Source organism: Capricornis sumatraensis, chromosome 15 (assembly GCF_032405125.1).
Source record: "Capricornis sumatraensis isolate serow.1 chromosome 15, serow.2, whole genome shotgun sequence".
Classification (NCBI taxonomy): domain Eukaryota; kingdom Metazoa; phylum Chordata; class Mammalia; order Artiodactyla; family Bovidae; genus Capricornis; species Capricornis sumatraensis.
Window position 1 is genome coordinate 62,023,741 of NC_091083.1, and position 23,285 is coordinate 62,047,025.

Below are 23,285 nucleotides of genomic sequence, written 5' to 3' on the forward strand. Positions count from 1 at the left end.
AAGCTGGGAGCGTGGATGGGGCCAGAACGCCCTAGATGCACCTCCCGTGAGGGCTGATTTGGTTTCTCTCTCTTTCTCCCCTCACAGACCCTCCTCCTCCACAGCTGCTACCCTGTTCCCCTTCCGTGCCTTCTCTCCAGTAGAGGAGTCAGGGTTGCCGGTCCAGTGGGCAGCAGAGCAGATCCGAGAAGCCTGTTGCGTTCTTGCCCTGGACATGGCAGGGCCTCCTTCCCACTGGTCCGCAGCGAGTCAGATGGTCCCTGCAGATGTGAGAGGTGCGAGCAGACTTCCCCATTTATGAGAACGCTGTGCATGGGGAGGGAGAGGAGAAATTGTTGATGACATGTTTGCAGACAGTGCACGACTGTGAACATCCTGGTACACTCTGAGGAATGTTGGTGTCAAAGGTGAATGTTGTTTGAGTGGATATGTGGTCTATTGTTGTTTGAGTGGATATGTGGGGATCTTAGGCAATCACATAAAGACTGGGACCAGGATAAAGTCCCCATCCTAGAATTTTTTGCTGTCTCACAGGGACTGTGCACCAACACTGGCATGACTTGGAGTAACTATAGCAGTGCTCCAAGAGCCTTGGGAGTTTGTCCTTAGAGAAGTCTTCCCTTAGCTCCCTCACCTGCAGGAGAGGGCATTCTGGCCATTTTACAGAGGAGGAAACTGAGGCTCTGCAATCAGCTGGCTTGCCCTACTTGCTTCCTTCCTCCCCTGCTGCCTGGACTTCATCCCACGCCCCTTCTCTAATATTTTCTCTGCTCCCCACAATGCTGTGACAATAACACGCATCGTGCAGGACTGAACAAGCTCCTGATCTCTTGCCCCTTGGTGAGGGGTTGAGTTAAGGAAGTGACGAGGCTTAAGTGCCCAAGTCCTCAGGTCACGCTTCCAGCACTGTGCCCTGGTTCTCTCACTTTTAAGGTTTATCAATGTGGACTTTTGTTCTCCCCTCTCTAAACCTCACTCTACTTGTGTATAAAATGGGAACAGTAACCTGATTGTTGGAGATCAGGGAGCTGGTGCACAGAAAGCACCTAGATTCTCAGCAGTGGCAAAGGGGAGAGAGGGCATTTAGGTTCCCTGAAGCCCAGGTGGCATTAGTGGCAAAGAATCCACCTGTCAGTTGAAGGGCTGTAAAAGACATGGGTTCAGCCTTTGTGTTGGGAGGATCTCTTGGAGAAGGGCATGGCAACCCACTCCAGTATTCTTGCTTGGAGAATTCCATGGACAGAGGATTCTGATGGGCTACTGTCTACAGGGTCGCAAAGTGTCAGACAAGACTGAAGTGACTTGGCACACACGGGGTCCCCATCCTGACGTGTCCAGCTTCTGCTCTCACCTGGGCTGAGTTAGGAAGGTCGGTGTGTTCGTGGTGAATACACATGTCACAAAGGGCTTGTTCGTTCCTCCTGGAGTAAGAGCCATTGATTTCTAATAAGATGCTCCAGGTGGTGTCAAGAAATTCGCACTTTCTCAGCTGTCTGTCTGGACATGGCTGCTGAGTAATTTCTTGCTTGTCCTGTTCATGGTGCCAACCTGGGGCTGAGCCCTCCGTCTCACAGTGGAGCCTGTGTAAGCATCCCACTCCCCCGCCTTGACAGGGCTGTCCCAATGCCTTCCACGAAGGCTTGGCTCTCCTCAGCAAGGCTGGAACACACTGCGAACCAGGACTCAGGGGAGGGAGGCTGCACTCGCATGCACGTTGATTCACAATGAGTCAACGCTCGCCTGTAACATCTGGCCCTTGGTGTCCCGGCTGTAATAAGAGAACGTTTAGTATCATTTGGCAAAGCATTCTCTCTCCAAAGGCCTGATTCTGTTCCCTGAGTTACTATTCATTGTTTTACTGTCCATCAGGGCCTATCCGGATATCTGGTCACATTTTCCTGCAAATAACAATTTTCTGGCAGAGTCGCCACCCAGGTTGATGACTTCTGTGCTACAGTGCAGTGGTGGTTTCCTGCTGGGGCCCTGGGAGCCTGAGCGAGTGAGGGGATTGTTTCGGAGTGTGTTTCTTCTCTCATCTGTTAATTGTTGAGAGCAGCAAGCTGGTTTGTTGACAGTCTTGGTAACTCTCCATAGCTAGGAAAGCCATCAAGGCAAATTGGAGATGAAGAGAGTAGTGGAAATTCTCATTTGGGATCTGTGTGAACATCCTTCTCCAAGTCAGTTTTGAAGCTACATCTGAAAGGGCCCCAGGAAAAAAATAGAAGTAAATGGATCACAGAAGAGTGTCTCCTTATCTTAATTCGGTTTGGCCGTGAAAGTTGAACAACATCCTCAAAATGCTCTGTGGCTCTAAAAAGTCTTCCTTGCTCCTCTGATCTCTCTGCATTGCAGAGGCAGTGAGTGTCCTACAGTCACAAGAGACTGTGGTTTGGTTGGCTAGGAGACAAGGCACCGCCTTGTACTGTGGCTCCGCTTGCTGTCCATGAGCTCGGAAGTCGTATCTCAATCACATGCATGGTGTGGTGGTTTAGTTGCTCAGTCGTGTCTGACTCTTTGTGACCCCATGGATGGTAGCCTGCCAGGCTCCTCTGTCCATGGCATTTCCCAGGCAAGAATACTGGAGTGGGTTGCCATTTCATTCTCTGGGGGATCTTCCTGATGACCCAGGGATTGAACCTGTGTCTCCTCCATTGCAGGCAGATTCTTTACCGACTGAGCCATGTAATTTCCCAGGAAAATTAGATTCCCCCCAGTATGAAAAAGATTGTCAATACCTTGGAGCAGGAACTGGTTGGATGCTGTTCATCACTGTACCCACTGCCTGGTACAGTATAGGAGCTCAAATATATTAACTGGCTATCAAAGGACTCAACATATTTGTTTCTAATTCTTATAATTAAAAGTTGCAAAGGGACATTATGATATCTTATATACTCGAATTCTACTATCTAGGAATGTAAAAATCCATTCATCCATCCATCCATCTTTCTTCTATTCATCCATCATTCACCATCCATCCATCCTTCCATCCGTCTTCCATCTATCCATCCATCCATCCATCTTTATTCACCCTCCATCCTTACAAGGTCAATTGTGGTTTTAACCATTTTCTACTACGAATCTGAGGAAGAGAATTAAAGTACTCCCTCTACTAATGATATTAGTCTGGGGTTCACTTCCTAATGCTTGGTGGCCTCAGGAAGAAATTATATAGTGTGGAAATGAGGAGCATCTCTGCACTGGTGCTCAGTTGCCAGGCTGAAGCCCCAGTCTAGCATCTTCCTGGCTAAGTGACCTTGGGCAAGTCATGGTTTTATCATGGATCCATCAGAGATGGTAATACCCCCACAATTTAGTGTTGTAAGAACTGAATGAGACAACATGTATAGAGCACTTGGGACAGTGCCTGGCAAGTGGTGAATAAGTGAACAAGGGTGAACTTCTGTTCCCTGAGATTCTAGCCTCATGGAGATGGCGAGATTCCTGCCTTCCTGTCCTCTGTCCCACTGGTATTCCCTCAACATTGTTGTTGTTCATTCACTCAGTCATGTCTGACTCTCTGCAACGCCATGGACTGCAGCATACCAGGCTTCCCTGTCTTTCACCATCTCCCAGAGCTTGCTCAAACCCATGTCCATTGAGTCAGTGATGCCACCCAACCATCTCATCCTCTGTCACCCCCAACAAATCTGAAGGGCACGTCTGTCTTGCAGCAGCTCCTTGTCTCCTCTATATCTCTTTACCCCCGTTCTGCACTCTGTCTCCCATCGGGCGGTCTCCATGGCTGGATCTTTGTCTGATGAACGCACTTTGTTGGGAGAGGGGCTGGCGGACCTCCTGCCAGCTCCCCCACTCACAAAGTCCTCCCATGCGCCAGTGGCTGACTGGCTGACGGGGGTGACCAAGCCATGACCTGCTGACCTGGAGCCTGCGTCTCTCTCCTCTCTTGCAGGGAGTCTGACCTGTTCCTGCTCGACAGCCGCACCCTCTGGGCCTCAGAGGAGGGCTGGCTCGTTTTTGACATCACAGCCACCAGCAACCACTGGGTGGTCAACCCGCGGCACAACCTGGGCCTGCAGTTGTCGGTGGAGACTCTGGATGGTAAGTCCCTGGCCAGCACCCCAGCTCGTGCTGATGCGGCCTGCGACTGTAGACCTGGGAGGGAGCTCAACTCCTGTCTATTAGGACCAGGTTTCCTCTGCTCCCTACCCCATCAGCACTTCCTATCCAGCATCCTAATCCAAATGAAAGCAGTCTCTTCCCCTTTTTCATATGGCATTTATACTGTTGGCCAAAGCTGGGTTGGGTAAGGCCTCATTGCTCCAAGTGTGGTTCCAAAGCAGCACAGGTGGCTCCCATCGTTAGAAATGCAGACCTTCTGGCCTGTCCCAGGCCTGCCCTATCTGAACCTGCACTTCAGCTGAGCCCCTAATGATGCTCGCACATGCAACATCTGAGCCGTGCTGATGCAGGCCCCTCAAACTCAGGACACAGGACATCCTGGGATTCTTGGGCTTTGTAGGATGTTTCATGGTATCCCTGGCCTCTCCCCACTAGAAACCAATAGCCTCTCCCACTTGTGACACCAAAAATGTCTCCAGACATTGTCAGATGTCCCCTGCAGGGCAAAATCACCCCAGTGAAGGACATTGCACTGGTGTGAGGCATGAACCCCCTTCCAAGAGACTGAATGTAGTGCCGAATCCTAAATACTTGGAGAACCTACTGTTTGCCCTCCCCCAGCATCTCTCCCACACGCCATGACCGTGTTTTCTGAGAAGGGCAGACAGGAAGGCAAGTGGAGCAGTAGGGTGGGCCTGGCTGTGCCAATTTCTCCTTCCACAAAGTCTATTTCTTATGAAGTGGGGGTGGTTTTAGGATGTGTAACATCTTTCTTATACCAGTTTTTAAAAATTTATATTTTAGTGTGTAATGTTGTGTTAATTACTCAGTTGTGTCCAACTCTTTTGTGACCCCATGGACTGTAGCCCACCAGGCTCCTCTGTCCATGGGATTCTCCAGGCAAGAATACTGGAATGGGTTGCCATGCCCTACTCTAAGGGGATCTTCCTGACCCAGGGATCAAACCTGGGTCTTCAGCATTGCAGGCAGATTCTTTACTGTCTGAGACACTAGGGAAGCCCGTATTTTAGTTTAGGTATTAACAATACGTGTTCCAGGCTCAAAATTTAAGTTCCAGATGTGTGCAACACTGAATAGCTTCCCTCTGACGTCCTTCCTCCAGCTGCTGCATTCCACCTCCCAGAGGCAGCTATGTCCGAGTTATTGGGTACTTCTCTTGTGACTCAGCTGCAAGACCTGGGCAAGACCGGGAGCTGACTGTGACTCAAATCATGAACTCCTTATTACCAAATTCAGACTTAAATTGAAGAAAGTAGGGAAAACCGCTAGACCATTCAGGTATGACCTAAATCAAATCCCTTATGATTATACAGTGGAAGTGAGAAATAGATTTAAGGGCCTAGATCTGATAGATAGAGTGCCTGATGAACTATGGAATGAGGTTCATGACATTGTACAGGAGACAGGGATCAAGACCATCCCCATGGAAAAGAAATGCAAAAAAGCAAAATGGCTGTCTGGGGAGGCCTTACAAATAGCTGTGAAAAGAAGAGAGGTGAAAGCAAAGGAGAAAAGGAAAGATATAAGCATCTGAATGCAGAGTTCCAAAGAATAGCAAGAAGAGATAAGAAAGCCTTCTTCAGCGATCAATGCAAAGAAATAGAGGAAAACAACAGAATGGGAAAGACTAGAGATCTCTTCAAGAAAATTAGATATACCAAGGGAACATTTCATGCAAAGATGGGCTCGACCTAACAGAAGCAGAAGATATTAAGAAGAGGTGGCAAGAATACACAGAAGAACTGTACAAAAAGGTCTTCACGACCCAGATAAAAATGATGATGTGATCACTAATCTAGAGCCAGACATCTTGGAATGTGAAGTCAAGTGGGCCTTAGAAAGCATCATTAAGAACAAAGCTAGTGGAGGTGATGGAATTCCAGTTGAGCTATTTCAAATCCTGAAAGATGATGCTGTGAAAGTGCTGCACTCAATATGCCAGCAAGTTTGGAAAACTCAGCAGTGGCCACAGGACTGGAAAAGGTCAGTTTTCATTCCAATTCCAAAGAAAGGCAATGCCAAAGAATGCTCAAACTACCGCACAATTGCACTCATCTCACACGCTAGTAAAGTCATGCTCAAAATTCTCGAAGCCAGGCTTAAGCAATACGTGAACCGTGAACTTCCTGATGTTCAAGCTGGTTTTAGAAAAGGCAGAGGAACCAGAGATCAAATTGCCAACATCCGCTGGATCATGGAAAAAGCAAGAGAGTTCCATAAAAACATCTATTTCTGCTTTATTGACTATGCCAAAGCCTTTGACTGTGTGGATCACAATAAACTGTGGAAAATTCTGAAAGAGATGGGAATACCAGACCACCTGACCTGCCTCTTGAGAAATCTGTATGCAGGTCAGGAAGCAACAGTTAGAAATGGACACAGAACAACAGACTGGTTCCAAATAGGAAAAGGAGTACATCAAAGCTGTATATTGTCACCCTGCTTATTTAACTTCTATGCAGAGTACATCATGAGAAACCCTGGGCTGGAAGAAACACAAGTTGGAATCAAGATTGCCGGGAGAAATATCAATAACCTCAGATATGCAGACGACACCACCCTTATGGCAGAAAGTGAAGAGGAGCTAAAAAGCCTCTTGATGAAAGGGAAAGAGGAGAGTGAAAAAGTTGGCTTAAAGCTCAACATTCAGAAAACTAAGATCATGGCATCTGGCCCCATCACTCCATGGGAAATAGATGGGGAAACAGTGGAAACAGTGTCAGACTTTCTTTTTTTGGCTCCAAAATCACTGCAGATGGTGACTGCAGCCATGAAATTAAAAGACACTTACTCCTTGGAAGAAAAGTTATGACCAACCTAGATAGTATATTCGAAAGCAGAGACATTAGTTTGCCGACTAAGGTCCATCTAGTCAAGGCTATGGTTTTCCCTGTGGTCATGTATGGATGTGAGAGTTGGACTGTGAAGAAGGCTGAGCACCGAAGAATTGATGCTTTTGAACTGTGGTGTTGGAGAAGACTCTTGAGAGTCCCTTGGACTGTGGGGAGATCCAACTAGTCCATTCTGAGGGAGATCAACCCGGGGATTTCTTCAGACGGAATGATACTAAAGCTGAAGCTCCAGTACTTTGGCCACCTCATGCGAAGAGTTGACTCATTGGAAAAAATTCTGATGCTGGGAGGGATTGGGGGCAGAAGGAGAAGGGGACGACAGAGGATGAGATGGCTGGATGGCATTACGGACTCGATGGACGTGAGTCTGAGTGAACTCCAGGAGATGGTGATGGACAGGGAGGCCTGGCGTGCTGCGATTCATGGGGTCACAAAGAGTCGGACACGACTGAGCGACTGAACTGAGCTGAACTGAACTGGGCCATTGGCTTGTTCTGAGGTTGAATGAGTTAATACAGAAAACTTTTAAAAATCATGTCCTGAGGTACACAGGAATCCCTGGGCTTCTTGTGAAAATGCAGATTCTGATTCAGCAGGTCTGGGGCAAAGAGGAGGCTGTGGTCCAAACGCCCCCCAAGCGATGCAGAGGCTGCTGGTCCCCAGACTGTGCTTTGAGTAGCGAGGGCTGAGAAGAGGACTCGGCTCGTAATACACATGCCCTAGAAGTTGTTACTACCACTAAAGGTGACTCATCCAGGCCCCCTGTGATGAATGTCCAGAGTTTCCCGTCTTTCACTGTTACAAACAGGGCTGCAGGGCATATGTCCTTGGCCCCTTGAGTGAGTGTAACTCTAGGAATAGTTTCTAAAAGTTACATTGTCTGTTTGTAGTTTTGATCAGTATTATCAATTTACCCTCCTGAGAGGTCATTCCATTTGTATGAGGGCACCGGTGCCCCTTCTTTTTTGGAAGGAAGATGCTCAGTCGTTCAGTCGTATCCAACTCTGTGTGGCCCCATGGACTGTAGCCTGCCAGGCTCCTCTGCCCTTGGAATTTTCCAGGCAAGAATACTGGTGTGGTGTTTCCTCCTCCAGGGGATCTTCCCAACCCAGGGATCAAACATGCATCTCCCCCATTGGCAGGCATAGTCTTCATCAGCTTTCAGACTTACCTGTCTTGGCTAATCCGATAGATGATACATGGGATCTCATGGTTTTGCTTTGCTTTTCTCTCCTCTGAACGAGGCTGAGCCCTTCCTCTAAATTTGCCATTTCCTCCTTGTCTGTCTCCTCTGTCCATTGCTTGCAGAGGGTGTTGGACTTTTTTCTGCTTTACATTTTAGGGACAGTTGGTCCTTTGTGATTGAGCTGTAAATATTGTTCCAGTTTTTAGTTTTTCTTTTACTGTGGTCAGTGCTGGGTTTTGCCAAGTAGATTTAGACAGCATAGATACATTTTTAAATTTTTTTCTCCAGGATTATCTGTCTATGGCCACATGCTATATGGGAATGGTCACAGAGTTTAGGGCCACACTTGTCTTCCATCCAGTCTAGTCTTCTTCCTACTGACGGTTTCCCCCAAGCTTCCCTCCTACCCCAAACCTTCCTTCCCCTTTCCGTGCCCCTAACACTTTATAGTGGGGTCCTAGAAGGTACTGTAGTTTCCTGTTCTACGCCTGATTGGCAAGCTATGCATGGTGGACTAAATTCAGCCTCCAGCCTGTTTTGGGGTGCCTGTGAGCTAAAAATAGTTGTCAAATTTTTAAATGGCTGAGACAAAATCTTAAAAGACTATTTTGTGACATAAAATTATATGAGATTTACATTTTGGTGTCCATAAATAAAGTTTTAGTATTCCACAGTCATACTAACTGGTTTATGCCATCACCTGAGCCTCCTTTTTTGCTGTAACAACAGAGTCAAGAAGTTGTGACAGCGACACCATGGCCCAGAAAAGCTGAAAATATTATTTTCAGAAATACTGTTTATGGAAGGAGTTTGCCACTACCAGCGTTTCTCAACTGTGTTCTGTGAGGAATCATGATCAGTTACGTGCAAGAAAGGCTAGGTGGGATGAACTAAGCAGGTTTCACTGCAGGACTTATCAGAACCTTTATTTTGCCGATGTTCATTGTGAATCTCCTGATAGGGTCAACAGCATAGACGAATTCCAAACTTATTTGGCAATAGGTTCATTCAGCTCTTCTTTGTTCTTAAAAGTCCCTGTGGAACATATTGGGTATGGGGCACAAGTGAGGCTGAGGGAGACTTGGTTGCTTTCTTCAGAGTGACGTTTTCCCTGAACTTGTGGATATGGATTTGGCCTGCTAACTTGACCTCAGTGGGTCTGGTGCTCCTCTCTCCTGCCTACCCTTCTGGCTCGGGATGGCTTAGGTTTGGTTTTTCTCTTAAGTGACACTCAACCCAGTGTCAAGCCTGCCAAAACCCCTTTCTCCCCGACACCCAGGGTCTTTGTCCCCCACCTTTTGCTGAGGCTTGGCATGTATTGAGGTGTCACAGCCCGATGGTTAGAGCCTGGGCTCAGGAGCTGGCTAAACTCCCCAGGTTTGAGTCCCAGCTCTGCTGTTTCTAGCCACATGACCCAGGGTGAGTCACTTAATGTCCCTCATCTGGAAAATGGGGTTAATAATAGCTTCCACCTCTCAGGGTGGTTGTGAAGGATTAGATGAGCTCATGCGAGTGAAAAGCTTAATTGCTTAACATGTGGTAGCTGCTAAGCACAAAGTAAGTGCTTTCTGCCATTGTCTCCTATAATCCTCACCATTACCAGTTGGGTGGATGCTATTATTAACATCTCCATGGGACAGGCGAGGGAACTGAGGCCCCTGAGGGGTGTTGAGTCTCCATATTCCATCAGCTGCCTCCGTGGAGGAGGAGTATAGCCTAGGGGCCGCAAGATGCTGCCTAGAGTTAGGGTAAGGGTCTGATGCTGGGCCCCTGACTTGGTGCCTCACCTCCTCCCCTCCTAATGGGGCCCTGGAGTTGGGCATGGATGCTGCCGCCCTGGCACCTGACTTGTCCAGGTGCTGTGCACGCTGAGGCAGCAAGTTTGGTCTGGTTGCCCAAGTCAGGCAAGGCCCACCCACCCACACCATCTGGGAGGGGCAGAATATTCAGTGGCCAGCTGTGCATGTGAGTTTTGGGATCTTTGAAGGGGGGATGAGATAAGAAGCGAGAGAGCCCAGCATTTCTGAGACCACAGGCTCCTGGCTGGGAAACTTTTCCTCCACGGGGTTCCTTCTGCATTAGAATCCTCAGGGCGGCAGGCACATTGAATATACAGATTCCCAGGCTCCACCCCCAGACCCTCTGATGGCAAGTCCCCAAAGATGGGCCCAGGAATCTGCCTTTTCTTGCAAGCTCCTCAGTAACTTGGGATCTGGCCCAGTAATAAGATTCTGTTGAAGTCATGCCCCATGTTTTGGGGTACACTGTTTATAAGATGGTGCTCAGGCTGGCCACATCTAAACGTGAGTTCAAACCATTTCATGTTGGATGCCTACACAGGTGCAAGATCAGCGGGGCCTGCTGGGGAGTCCGTGAATGTTGGGGTCCACGTGATGGGCAGATTAGTGGGCAAATACTGTGTGCCAGCCTTGCGTGGCCTGTGGAAATAGCCTGGTCCCTGCCCTGGGACCTGCTAGCTGCTAGGTGTAACATGAACTCAGTGAGGATCGCTGCCCTGGACAGCACCTGGAGAGGACGAGTTCCAGGGCATGGCACCCGTGCCCAACTCCCAGTGCCCCATCTGGGAGGAGAGGGGATGGGGTGCTGAGCTAGGCATGCAGCATCTTACAGCGAGCTCACTTTCATCCTTGTGAAGTACAGGAGTTACAGACCTCCTTTCCTGATGTTTGGTGCGAGGTGAGGTGAGCCTGGTCTCCAAATGCCGCCTGAGACCACCCAGGAAGCGTGTATCTGTTTCCTCTTCCTCCAGCTGCAGCCCTCCTGTCGGAGAGTGTGCACAGCTGGGGCCTCCGCCAGCCAGCAAGCCCCTGCGGGAGAAGCCCATAAACCCCTCGGGCACCTGGGGCTCATCAGGAACCAAGTGGGGAGCCTCATCTCATCTCTGAGGATGGGATGCTGCCAGAAGGAGGGCTGGTGTCTGCTGTCCCTCCTTGCACAGACGAGGACAGGAAGCTCCTCCCCTGCCCCAGCCACACAGGCTGGGCACCTTCCCACCCCCCAGGGGTGGTGGGAGAGGGGAGAAGAGGCCTCCTGAGCAGAAGGGACCCTGACACTAGAGTGGAGGGCTTTCCAGCTGGCAAGGGGGCTGTCCAGGAGGTGCTACTGAGCGCTGAACCCTCACAGCCTGCCTGGACCAGGGGATCTCGTGCAGGAGCAGAGGGGGGTTAGGCCTGCAGCTCCTGCATTGACTCCAGGACCCAGGAGCCTGGTGCTCCACGGGACGGCCTCATGTGATCTTAGGAATTCAGTCCAACCTTCTGATGCCATGTCCCTTGTTCCTCTGGCATGAGTATGGCTGGGAGGAAGAAAAGAGTGAATTCATGTAAAATGCTGAGCCCAGGGCCAGCACCCAGTCCATGGAATGACGTCACCAGTGGCCATACCTGGGGGCACTGTGTCATTGACAAGCTCCTGCTGGGTGCACAGCTGGCCATCCAGACAGAGCCCAGGACCCTAAAGCGTCTTGGTTTCTGCCTGGCTGTTCTCTCCAAATCCCCTTTCCTGAGAAGAGAGTTTGAAAAAGGACCCAGAAGACAGTGGGTTTCCCACAGGACTAACTAGAGGAGCCAGTGTCACTGAAGTGGCCGGGGGTCCTCCCTCCATTCAAAAATATTAAAAATTACGTTTATAACCATCTGGGTATAACGAATATAATCCTAGCTGGATTAAAAATGAAAACATTGTATCCAGCCCTAAAAACCTCATGTTTTGTGTCTGATTTTAAGAGACGTTACAGTGTTTTCCTGGGCCCCTAAAAATACCGTGGGCCTGACCACCGGGCCTGATGGACAAGTCAGCCCAGGGCCTGCATGCCAGCCTGGGAAGTGATGATGAACCCTGTGAGCCCCAGCACCTGGTGGTCAGAACCAGCTTCCTACAGTCAAGGGCCTTTTGGCCTACGTTGAAAGCACATTTATTCACTCAACAAACATCCATGTGGAGCTCTGATGGGCCAGGGGACTATTGCAGACTCTGCTCCAGCTTGAACAAGACAAGGCTTCTCCCATCCTGAGGACAGCTCAGGGGGGTTCCTGCACATGGCATTCATGATACTGCCTCCCATCGCCAAGCAGCGGCGAAGTGAATACTGATTTGGGCTGGAGTCTTTTACATCTTTGCAGACACAGAAGCACCTACTCCTTTGTTCCCAAGACAAGGGTTCCAGTCTCTTGTCCTTACTTACAGGATCCTGCTTCTCTCCCTTGTCTGCTTAAGAAATCACTGACGGCTTGGGAGGGCAGCACTGATCAGCCCTGGCTCCCTGATCCAAGAATATAATCTGAGGGTCTCAGTTCCCCTCTCATACTCTCTCGTAGGGGACCTCCAGCTTCCTGACCTCCCCAGAGCTCCAAGACCAGAAGGGCCCCTTCTGCTCCCACCCACCTATCTCTGCCATCAGGAGGCAGATTCAGGCTCATGCTGGACTTCTATGTGCAGAGAGGCCCTCAGGCTTCTCTCCAGGGCCGCAAGAGTACATATCCCTATTCTTGATCATCCCAGATGGGATCAAATGGGATTGCGAGACACTTAAAGGATTGAGGGCATATGCTGTGCAAGTGTGGCGCCAGCTGCAGCAGCTGGGGACAACCCCGGGAGTGAGCCAATCGGCCACAGAGGCCGAGGAGACTAAGCCCTGTCAAGCTGAGGTTGGCGAGCAGTCCACCCGAGGCACAGCTGGCTCCCAGGTGCCTTCGTCCTTGTGATTGCTTCACATCCTGTTTGTCCAGAAGCCAGAGCGAGAGAACCAAGGAAGAGGCCTTGATGACCAGGAGGCTGGGGTGGGTCCTTCCAGGGCTGGTGGTCACTGGCGGCTGAGTTGGCCTTGGGAAATTGGGGCAAGGAGATGTCACAAACATTAACTGTGTTCTGGTCACTTAGTCCATCGAGAGGAGCGGCTGGAATTAATGTGTTTTGCACAATGAAGGAGGAGCATTCTTATGCTCTGGGACTCTGAGGGGCACTCGATAGCTGTAGGCCTGGAAAACAAAGAAGCCACAAGAAAACCAAAATGCCCCCACTTCTCTGCAGTTGAGCTGCGCTCCCTCCTCTCTGGGCGGCCCATCTTGTGCTTCTCGTCCGCTCCTGGGCTCTTCTGGGCTGGGCGTGCCATTTCTGCTCGGGCCACTGGGACCTGCCAGCTGTGGCCTGATGCGCTGGCTTGTCCCTGGTCCTCAACTCACTTCCCAAAGTCCAACATCCACACCCTTCCCCACCTGGCCTGCCTCTTGTAAGGACCTCCCCTTTGAGCCTCAATGGATCCCTCCAACTCCTGGAGGCCCCAGAAGTGGTCTGTGTCCGTGCCTGGGCAATCTCTCCTTTCTGCTTTTCCAGCCACTTGCGCTCAGCGAAGGCTCAGTGGTCAAGTTTGTACCCTCCAGTCAGCTTTCTCCATCTGTAAATGGAGTAGCTAGTAGTCAGTGGGCTTCTCTGTTGGCTCAGACAGTAGAGAATCAGCCTGCAATGTGGGAGACCCAGGTTCAGTCCCTGGGTTGGGAAGATCCCCTGGTATGGCAACCCACTCCAGTATTCTTGCCTGGAGAATCCCGATGGACAGAGGAGCCTGGCGGACTACAGTCCATGGGATTGAAAAGAGTCAGACACAACTGAGCAACTAAGCATAGCACGTAGCACAGTGGTCCTGCCTGAGGAGCCGGACACAGAATGGGCTCCACCCAGTGCCTGGCATGAAGCGCATACTCAATAATCTGCTGTGAACCAGCAATGGGTAGAGCCCACTCTTCCAGGAACCCTTTCCATGGCAGATAATAGACAGTAAAGGCATCTTATCTCACGGGGACATTTTATGGTTTTCTTTACAAGTCTAGAATTATATGGATCTGGGTCAGTTAGTCCAGAGATCAGTAAACTCTTTCTGTAAAGTGCCAGATGATAAATATTTTGGTTTTGTGGGTCAGACGCTCTCTGTGAGGTTCTTCAACTTGGTCATTAGAGTGGCAGTAAATATATGCACTAAAGCCCACTCCAGTGTTCTTGCCTGGAGAATCCCAGGGACGGGGGAGCCTGGTGGGCTGCCATCTATGGGGTTGCACAGAGTCGGACACGACTGAAGCAACTTACCAGCAGCAGCAGCAGCAGCAGCAAAGCAGATGGTAAATGTGTGCATGGATGTGCAAGGCTTTGTTCTAACAAAACTGTTTTTGCAAAAAGATGCAGAGGGCTGGATTTGGCCCATGGACTTTAGTTGGCCACCCCTGGTTAGTGTTAGCAGTGGACTTAGCTCTGCTAGGGAAGCAGAGCCGCTCTGTAGCCTCCCCGGCCTCTCCAGATGGCAGGCAGGATGATGCCAGCCCTGATCGACGCTGAGAGTGTGCAAAGAATGTGGGACATGGGCAACACGAAGGATTGCATCTCTGCTTCACATCACAGAAATGAAAACGTAGGTCCACACAAAACTTGTCCGTAAACATCTCATGACACTTGTGCTCACCCCTGCTGGAAACAGCCTACGTGGCCTTCAGCTGCTGATGCATCACCAGACTTCGTGCATCCACACTGTGGACTGTGAAACTCATGGCACCATGAGAGCATCTCAGAGACACGTGGGTTGAAATAAGCTGACACAGAAAACTAGGTGTGCCTGTATATGAAATGTCTAGAAAGTGCAAACCTGTAAGAATGCTAAAAGGTCAGGCATCACTAGATTCTGGGAGTCAGGGAAGGGAGCAACAAGAAAGCAGGGTTTCTCCTCCATGGCACTGTTGTCATTTTCTGTGTATTTTTTGGAGTGGGGATGTCCTATATGCTGTCGGATGTTTAACAGCATCTCTGGCCTCCACCTACTCCATGCCAGTAGCATCCTTTGCCCCAAGTTGTAAAAACTGCCACTGTCCCCTGGACAGGGCAGGCTTAACCCTGGTTGGACGCACTGAGATTACGCAGCACAAGGGGATTCTTTGGAATGTGGGCAGTGCCCTGTATCCTGATAGAAGTGATGCTGAGATGAACCCATACACACATTAAAACAGATCTGTTTACCAAAAGAAGGTCGATTTTTGTTGTTCAGTCACTCAGTCACGTCCGACTCTTTGCAACCCCATGGACTGTAATACATCAGCCTTCCCTATCCTTTACCACCTCCCGGCATTTGCTCAAACTCATGTCCATTGAGTCGGTGATGCCATCCAACTATCTCACCCTCTGTTGCCCCCTTCTCCTCCTGGCCTCAACCTTTCCCAGCATCAGGGTCTTTTCCAAGGAGTTGGCTCTTCACATCAGGTGGCCAAAATGTTGGAACCTATACATTAATTTGAAAACAAAAATTTAAGAAAAGTCAAAAGGTAGAAACAGAATACCCCACAGACAGGCAAGCCATGAATTCTTCCAAGGATGAAGAAATCAGCAATTGGTAGAGTTGTTACCTACCTGTTGGGTGAGTGGGAGGCCTCCGCACTGTGGTTGTTATAGTCTGTGGCGGGGTCAGTCACCATCACATGCCAGGAAAGGCTATCTTGACTAAAGGAGCATGTCTTGGCAGATAAAACACAGATGGTTGTTCAATGTGAATGGCCTGGTTCAATGTGAATTTCAGACAAACAGCAAATCACTGCATAATATAAGTATGTCCCATGTATTGCAAACATTATTCATTTATCTGAAATTCAAATTTAACTGAGCATCTTGAACTTTTATTTGCAAAATCTGATAACCCCATCCTTGGGCAAATCTTCAGGTTTTTTTTTTTTCTTTTTTTTAAAAACCTATTAACTCTCGTTTAGGGCTTCCCAGGTGGCTCAGTAGTAAAGAATTCACCTGTCAATGCAGCAAACACAGGTTTGATCCCTGGGACAGGAAGATCCTCTGGAGGAGGAAATGGCAACCCACTCCAGTATTCTTGCCTGAAAAATCCCGTGGGCAGAAGAGCCTGGCAGGCTATAGTCTCTGGGGTCCAAAGAGTTGGACACCCCTGTGTGAATGAGCATGACACTAACACTTGTCTAGAATATAAATCCTTTTCATCTTTCCCAAAGATACAGACCTATGTTAAAATAAGATGTGTCTCTTGCCTAGATGAATGTCACCCAGCTCAATCCCTCTGCCTAATACGTTTGGCTTGGCTCTCTATTCAGTGTGGTTTGCCCTGGATATTTAGAGACAAATAAAACAAATACTTGTAAGTGCTAAGTGAAGCCCATATATTGTAACATCATAAAATGAGAAGGAATTCCTCTCCCAGCCAACCCACACGTCCTCTCCCCCAATATAGCCTTTCTCTGCCCTTTGTGGGGATATTAAAACAAAAATAAACTTTATGTATGTACATATCCACATATGTTGGTATATGCTTTAACTTTCTTTGCTCCCTTGTGGAATCACACCATATCATGTTCTGCCTGTCACTTGGCAGCCCTTCCTTCTGTCGGCCTCATGAGGGCCTCGACCTGTCTGGTTCCTGTCGGAACACCCCTCCAACCCTCCGGGCACAGAGCCGTGCTGGGCTCGGGACATGTGGGCACCAGGGATATTTGTAAATAGATGAGTGGATTGTTTATTTGGCTGGTTGGTACTCCATGCCATACCCCTCATCCAATTGTCCTGCTTTAACAAAGCATCACATCATCTCTGGGTTTCACATCAAAAAACTTGACCACAGTGACTTCCCTTTTGCATGTCTGTGTTGCCTAACTTACTTTTGGGAGGGTATGCATAACTGCTGGCTGTCAACCTGGGACATTTTGCTCCCAGGGGACAGGTGGCCAGGTCTGCAAACATGTCGGGGATGCATTTTGGGAACAGCCAAGTATGCTGCTAACACATCCTGCAATGCCCACGACAGTGCCCCAGAGAACCATCAGCCCAAATGCCCAGTGCCAGATAGAGAGGCGGCTGTATTTGCAATCACCTTCTTGGTGAACGTGCTTTTTTTCCCCCAAAGTATGATTCCAACTTTATCAAATACGTGCATGGGTAAGAAGAGAAAAGACTAGAAGGAAAGGCTCAAACTATTTACAGAATTACAGACTTAGCAAACTTTGGGGTATGAATTTTGGAAAATCCCTTTAACTAGACTAGGGTTTTTCCATGCACTGTAAAATGCAGTAAAAAGGTGAAAGTTTCAACATGTAAATGCTGGGTGGGCTCAGTACGACATGCTTAAGTATGACATTACTGCAGGTGGCATACTGGTCAGGATCTAGCTGCCTGCACAGACAGGCAGCCCGAGGGCTGGTGACCAGTCCTGCCTCTGATCTCTCCTGCCTGTGGGCCAGAGTTTTGGTGAAACGAGCTTTGGGTCCCGTCTGAGAGCTCTAGCCTGTGTGGGAACAGTGGGCGCAGAGGACCATCCCTGCCCCGAGTTGCTGATTATTTGTAGGAGGACAATGTGTGCTCAGGGCCCAGAGAGGCTGCCCTGAGCACTATGGGGGTCCGGGGGAGGGCATGGTGGGTGGAGGCTTGTTTCTGGACCCCCACTTGGCTTCCCCTCTCCCCACTCTATCTGCTTCCCACACACCAGCCCCAGTGGGCCTCTTATCACAGAACTCTGGCCCTGCCACATCCTCTGGGGCTGCTGTCACATCTAGAACGTGACCCCAAGCCCCCATGGAGACCTCATGTGACTCACCGCTGACCAGCCCCCCCTCGTCCCTGAGCGCATCTCCCTCTCTGCTCACCTCATGGGGGCTGCCACCTTGCTTGGTGCTATGGCCAGCATCAGCACAGCACAGTGCCTGGCTCACAGTGGGGGCTCCATGAATCGTTGTTGATCGAACCACTAAATGAATAAGCAAGTTGTTTGTTCAAATCTGGGATGGAAGAGGACAAGGCAAAGGGGGTTGCAGATGCAAGACCCCTCAGCAGCCACAAGAGATGAGATCAACATGCATTCCATTGACAAGGAAAGATGTCCACAGTACGTTGCCCCCAAACCAGTTTTTTTGTGAAACAACGAAGATAGCACTAAGTAGTGTTTTCATAACCTCCCACCCTAATAGGAAGAAAAGCTATGACAAACCCAGACAGCGAATTAAGAAGAAGAGACATCACTTTGATGACAAAGATCCATATAGTCAAATGTCCGGTTTTTCTAGTAATCATGTCCCAGTGTGAGAGTTGGACCATAAAGAAGGCTGAGTGCTGAAGAATTGATGCTTTTGAACCACGGTGCTGGAGAAGACTCTTGAGAGTCGCTTAAACAGGAAAGAGATCAAAACAGTCACTCCTCAAGGAAATCAACCCTGAATATTCATTGGAAGGTCAGATACTGAAGCTCCAATACTTGGCCTCCTGAGGTGAAGAGCTGACTCATTGGAAAAGATCCTGATGCTGGGAAAGATTGAAAGCAAAAAGAGAAGGGAGTGACAGAGGATGAGATGGTGAGACAGCATCACCGACTCAATAGACATGAATCTGAGCAAACTCCAAAAGATAGTGAAGGACAGGGGAGTCTGGCATGCTGCAGACCATGGGGTCACAAAGAGTTGGACATTGACCTAGCACTTGAACAACAACAACCCCAAGAGGAAGCCAGGGGATGGAGCCAGTTCGGAGTCCTTCATTCCGCATTCTTCCCAATTACCAGGGTCACATAGTTGATGTTTCAAGGAACACCAGGGAGAAGATGAGTCTGGGAGAGAGCTGTCTCCTCCCCCACCCTTGGGTGGCTCTTTGAGGTGTGGCCCTGAGTGAAGAGGGCCCCTAAGCTCATGTCAGCCTCCACCCTGTGTTAGGGAACCTTGACCTCTTTTTAGCACATGGGGCAGCCCAGGAGGGAGACTCGGGTATTTGCAGCTCTGGGACATGCTGATGTCACAGCTGAGAACTTGACCTTTGGCCCCAACAGAGCAGGGTTCAAATCCTGGCTCCACCACCGACCTGTTGCAAGGCCTTCATAGTGTAACCTTTCTTCTCTTTATAAAGTGACATCGCAATATCTGTTCTGTGAGACCATGTAGAGGGTTGGATAGCCTGTGATTGCTCCATCCACTGTTGGCATGGAAGGCACTTGTTCATTTAGTAAATGGTCATTAAATCCATGAGTGCCAGGCACTGTGATAGGCATCCTTATACTATTTATTAACAAAAACTGTCTCCCAGCATTCAGTGAATAGATCATTCCTACCCCTGTGTTTTTTTTAAATTAATGAATTAATTTATGTATTATTTATTTTTGACCTGCTACGTGCAGGCTTCCTCTAGTTGTGGCAAGTGGGGGCTACTGTTCGTTTTGGTGCTGGAGCTTCTCATTGCAGTCATTTTTCTTGTTGCGGAGCATGGGCTATAGAGCAAGGTGGCTTTGGTATTTGTGACGTGGGCTTAGTTGCTCTGAGGGATGTGATATATTCCCGGACCAAGGATCAAACCAGTTTCCCCGGCATTGGCAGGTGGGTTCTTTACCGCTGGACCATCAGGGAAATCCTTGTCCTTTTTTTTCTTCCTTGTACTTTAAAAAACTAACTTATAACTCACAAAACGTGGAATTCACCCTCTAGTCGTTTTTAGTACATTTACCTTCTTGTATAGTCATCACACTGTCTAGTGGTCTTCCCTGTAAGTGACTTCCTGTCCATTAGCACTCACCCCATGCCCTTCCTTCCCCAGGCTCCTGGAAGCCATAAATTTACTTTCTGTTTCTATGGATTTACCTATTCTGGACGTTTCGTATGAATGGAATCATATGCTATGTGATGTTTTGTGGCTGGTTTCTTTCACATAGCATAACGTTTCCAAAGTTCATCCATGCTGTAACATGGATCTGTACTTCATTTTTTTTTTATAGAGAATAATATTCCTTTGTATGGATATACCACATTTTATTTATCCATTCATTAGCTAATGGACATTTGGGTTGTTTCCACATTCTGGCTGTTATGAATAATGCTGCTGTGAATACTCGTGAACCTATGTTTTTAGTTCTCTTGGGTGTATACTTAGGGGTGGAATTGCTGGGTTGTATGAGAACTCTGTGTATAACTCTTTGAGGAACTGCCAAACTGTTTTTCAAAATACCTGCCACATTTTTAAAACCCCAACAGCAGCATATGAAGGTTCTACTCTCTCCACATCCTCACCAATATTTGTTTTTTGTCTGCCTTTATTTTAGCCATCTTAGTGGGAGTGAAGTGACATTTCTCTGTAGTTTTCCATACTCCTGTGTTTTGTTGAAGCTGAATGTCTGTTGTGGTGACACAGCTTTTACCTTTCAAGCCTTAATCTTTTCTCATATTTGGTGACAGAAGGGGAATAATCCATACCCACCCTCTGAGTGCCCGTGGTCCACCAGGCCCAAGATAACTTGCTACCCTGTTCCCTCGTCCCCAAGCCTCTAAGAAAAGGGGGTAAGAAAAACCCTAAGATGGCAACTTGTACTAAACAGTCAAAGAGGTTTATTCATTTGGGTGACTGGGGCAAGAATCTGGCCCGCTTTAGAACTGGTTTGATCCAGTGGCTCAGTGATATCACCAGAAATCACATGTCTGTTGTTCTCTCTGCCCTTCCTTCCACCAGCGCAGCCCCATTTGGTGAGGTAGTCCACCTATGGTTGCCAGTTGGTGGCTGTTTCTGGGCTCTCCTTCCTCCCTCAATGCTGTCCAGGGAAAGAGAAGGTTGCTCTGAACCCTACACTTGGAAACTTCCATTCATTGGCTCAACTGGGTCACTTGAACCAATCACTATGGCTGGAGGGTTGGTTGCTGAGTATTAGAATACAGGCCCCGCCCACTATGGCCAGGCTGGAGTCAGTTTAAGACACAGCTGCCTAAATAAAAATTGAGTTGAGTAGCAAGAAATGGGGTGGTGGGGGAGAGGGCATGGATGAGACAATTGGCATTGCCCCTGTTTCACAGATGAGGAAATAGAAGCCCCAGCATGCAGCTTCCTCATGGGCTGGTCACCTGCAGATGTAGGTTTCAGCCACCTGGAGACCCTCTTCCCTCTGTCTTTCCATTTCTCAGCTGAGGCTGTGGGACCCTGGACCTGGCTGTACTGCCAGTGGCCAAAGTGAGCCAGACCCCTTCCCTCGGAGGTGCAGTGATTGCATTTAGTGGATCTGCAACAGCATCAGATTTTCAGAGAGGCATTTTTATTTTGCCCTAACAGCCTTCTAGGGGGAGGGCGGTGGTGCACAGTTCCTAGGGGCTCGACTTTAATGGTTTCTTTTATAGAATCATTCAAATTATAGATGAGTGAACTCGAGGAAACCCTGCTAAAGAATGCAGGAAAGCTGGCGTTAGGAGGGACTAAGGTGAAGTATTGGTGGGTGGGGGAGCTGTTTTGCACATTTGCTGTAATGGAGCTAAAGCAAATGCCCCTGATGCTGAGCTGGTCCTTGGACGTCTGGGTTTGTGGACATCTGGCCTGTCTGGAGAGCTCCAAGGAAAGTTGATTCCAGAGTGACTGGGCCCAGTGCCTTCGCTGGCCTCCAGCCCCTTTCACCAAACTTGCAGGGACCATATCTGTCATGATTAAGCAGTCTGCCCTGGTTTCAAATTCAGCTCCCTCACTTCCAAGCTCGTTGTCCTTGGGCAAGTTTTCAGCCTCTCTGAGCTGTTTTGTCTTCTTGCTTTATCTTCCTTTGGAATACTTATCACCACTGGACATGGTAGTAGTTATTGACCGGGGGGAACTTCTGCAGAAATTAACACTTGCAGCTGGCAATTTGTCATGTAAGTGAATACTGAGATGTCTCTGATCAGCTAACACTGGAGTAACAACATGTTTTAATACGTCTCAATAATGAGTGAAGTATGTATTGACCAATGGCTTCATTGTTGCTGCAGCTGGTAGCCTGTTCTTAGCCCCCATCACACTGGACCCACCCTCAGAGCACAGAACACCATGACTGCCTCACCCGCCTTCTCACCCAGTATCCGGGGTTGCCAATTCTCTTGGCATCCCTCTTCCTCTTGTTCTGGCTTCCTTCAGATCCTTTGCCACCGAGCAGTGCTTGTGCACAGCCTCTGCTGCATTCCCTAGACCTCTCAGATGGAGCCAGGGCCCCTGGGTTCAGCCCTCAGGTCACGTGTCTGATCTCCTGGACCACTGTCCTGAACTAGCATCTAATCTAATGAGCAGTTCCGGTGTGCAGAGGTCTGCTGGGAGCATTTGTGTGTCAAATGGCAGAGGCTGGATGTGAACCCAGGAGGGTGGGCCCAGGGCCAGAGCCTGTCCTGCCTCCTAGGCTGTCTGTCCTGCTGGTGAAGTTGATTCCAAATGTGGCTGGGCCCAGGTGAAGAGGGATGGGGAGTCAGACCAGGACTCAGAGGTTCCACTGCCTGCCCACCACCCCCCTTCCTTTGGGCGTCAGGTGGGGGTTTCAGTCGCGAGCCGCTGAGTCACACTGTGTCACACCCCTCCCGGCTCCGTTTGTCTCCGCGCACACATCACCGCGGGCTCCCTGCCCTGCATGATTCCTGCCTGCCTTCCCCACCAGTGTGCACGCCCAGAGGCCAGGGAGCTCTCTCTGTGATTCCCACTGTGTTCCAAGTTCCTAGGACAACCCAGTGTAGAGGCAGCGCTGAGGCCATGCTTGTGATGGAGGTGTGGCGAGTACACGGATGGACATTGTGAGGTTCGCTAACGTGACATCTGTTCAGCCCTTCCCACTAACCACCTGTTCTGGGCATTTGACTGCTTCCCATATAGGACAGAGCATCAACCCCAAGTTGGCGGGCCTGATCGGGCGGCAGGGGCCCCAGAACAAGCAGCCCTTCATGGTGGCCTTCTTCAAGGCCACTGAAGTCCACCTCCGCAGCACCCGCTCCACGGGGGGCAAGCAGCGCAGCCAGAATCGCTCCAAGACGCCCAAGAACCAGGAAGCCCTGCAGGTGGCCAACGTCGCAGGTACACCGGGGTGGGGGGTTTGCTCCATGGACCCCGAGGAGCCCACAGGGAGCCCCCTGCAGGACTCCAGCCAGGGGTGGCTCAACATCCATGCATGTGCTCCACAGATGGTTCTGGAACCCATACAGCAGGAAGCACCACCCACAGAATCCCTTCCTGCCCAGAGCTCACCATCTTCATTGTGTAAATTGTGTCATAAATTCATTTTGAAATGCAAGTAGCAGAACATGAGTATCACAGAATGCCAAATCATGCGAAATTTCTAAACAAAAAAAACAAGAGCTACAAATAAATGAAGGAAAACTATGAAAACATACACACAGGGA

At 49.3% G+C, this 23,285-nt stretch overlaps 1 protein-coding gene across 1 annotated transcript in view; it reads left to right on the forward strand.

Annotated features, from left to right (window-relative positions):
• The window catches only part of BMP7 (bone morphogenetic protein 7), an 81,931-nt gene that overhangs the window by 50,524 nt on the left and 8,122 nt on the right, over positions 1 to 23,285 (forward strand). The window contains exons 3-4 of the mRNA XM_068987390.1: positions 3,914 to 4,062; positions 22,762 to 22,959. Coding sequence (XP_068843491.1) covers positions 3,914 to 4,062; positions 22,762 to 22,959 — 347 coding nt within the window. The remainder of the gene's footprint in view (positions 1 to 3,913; positions 4,063 to 22,761; positions 22,960 to 23,285) is intronic.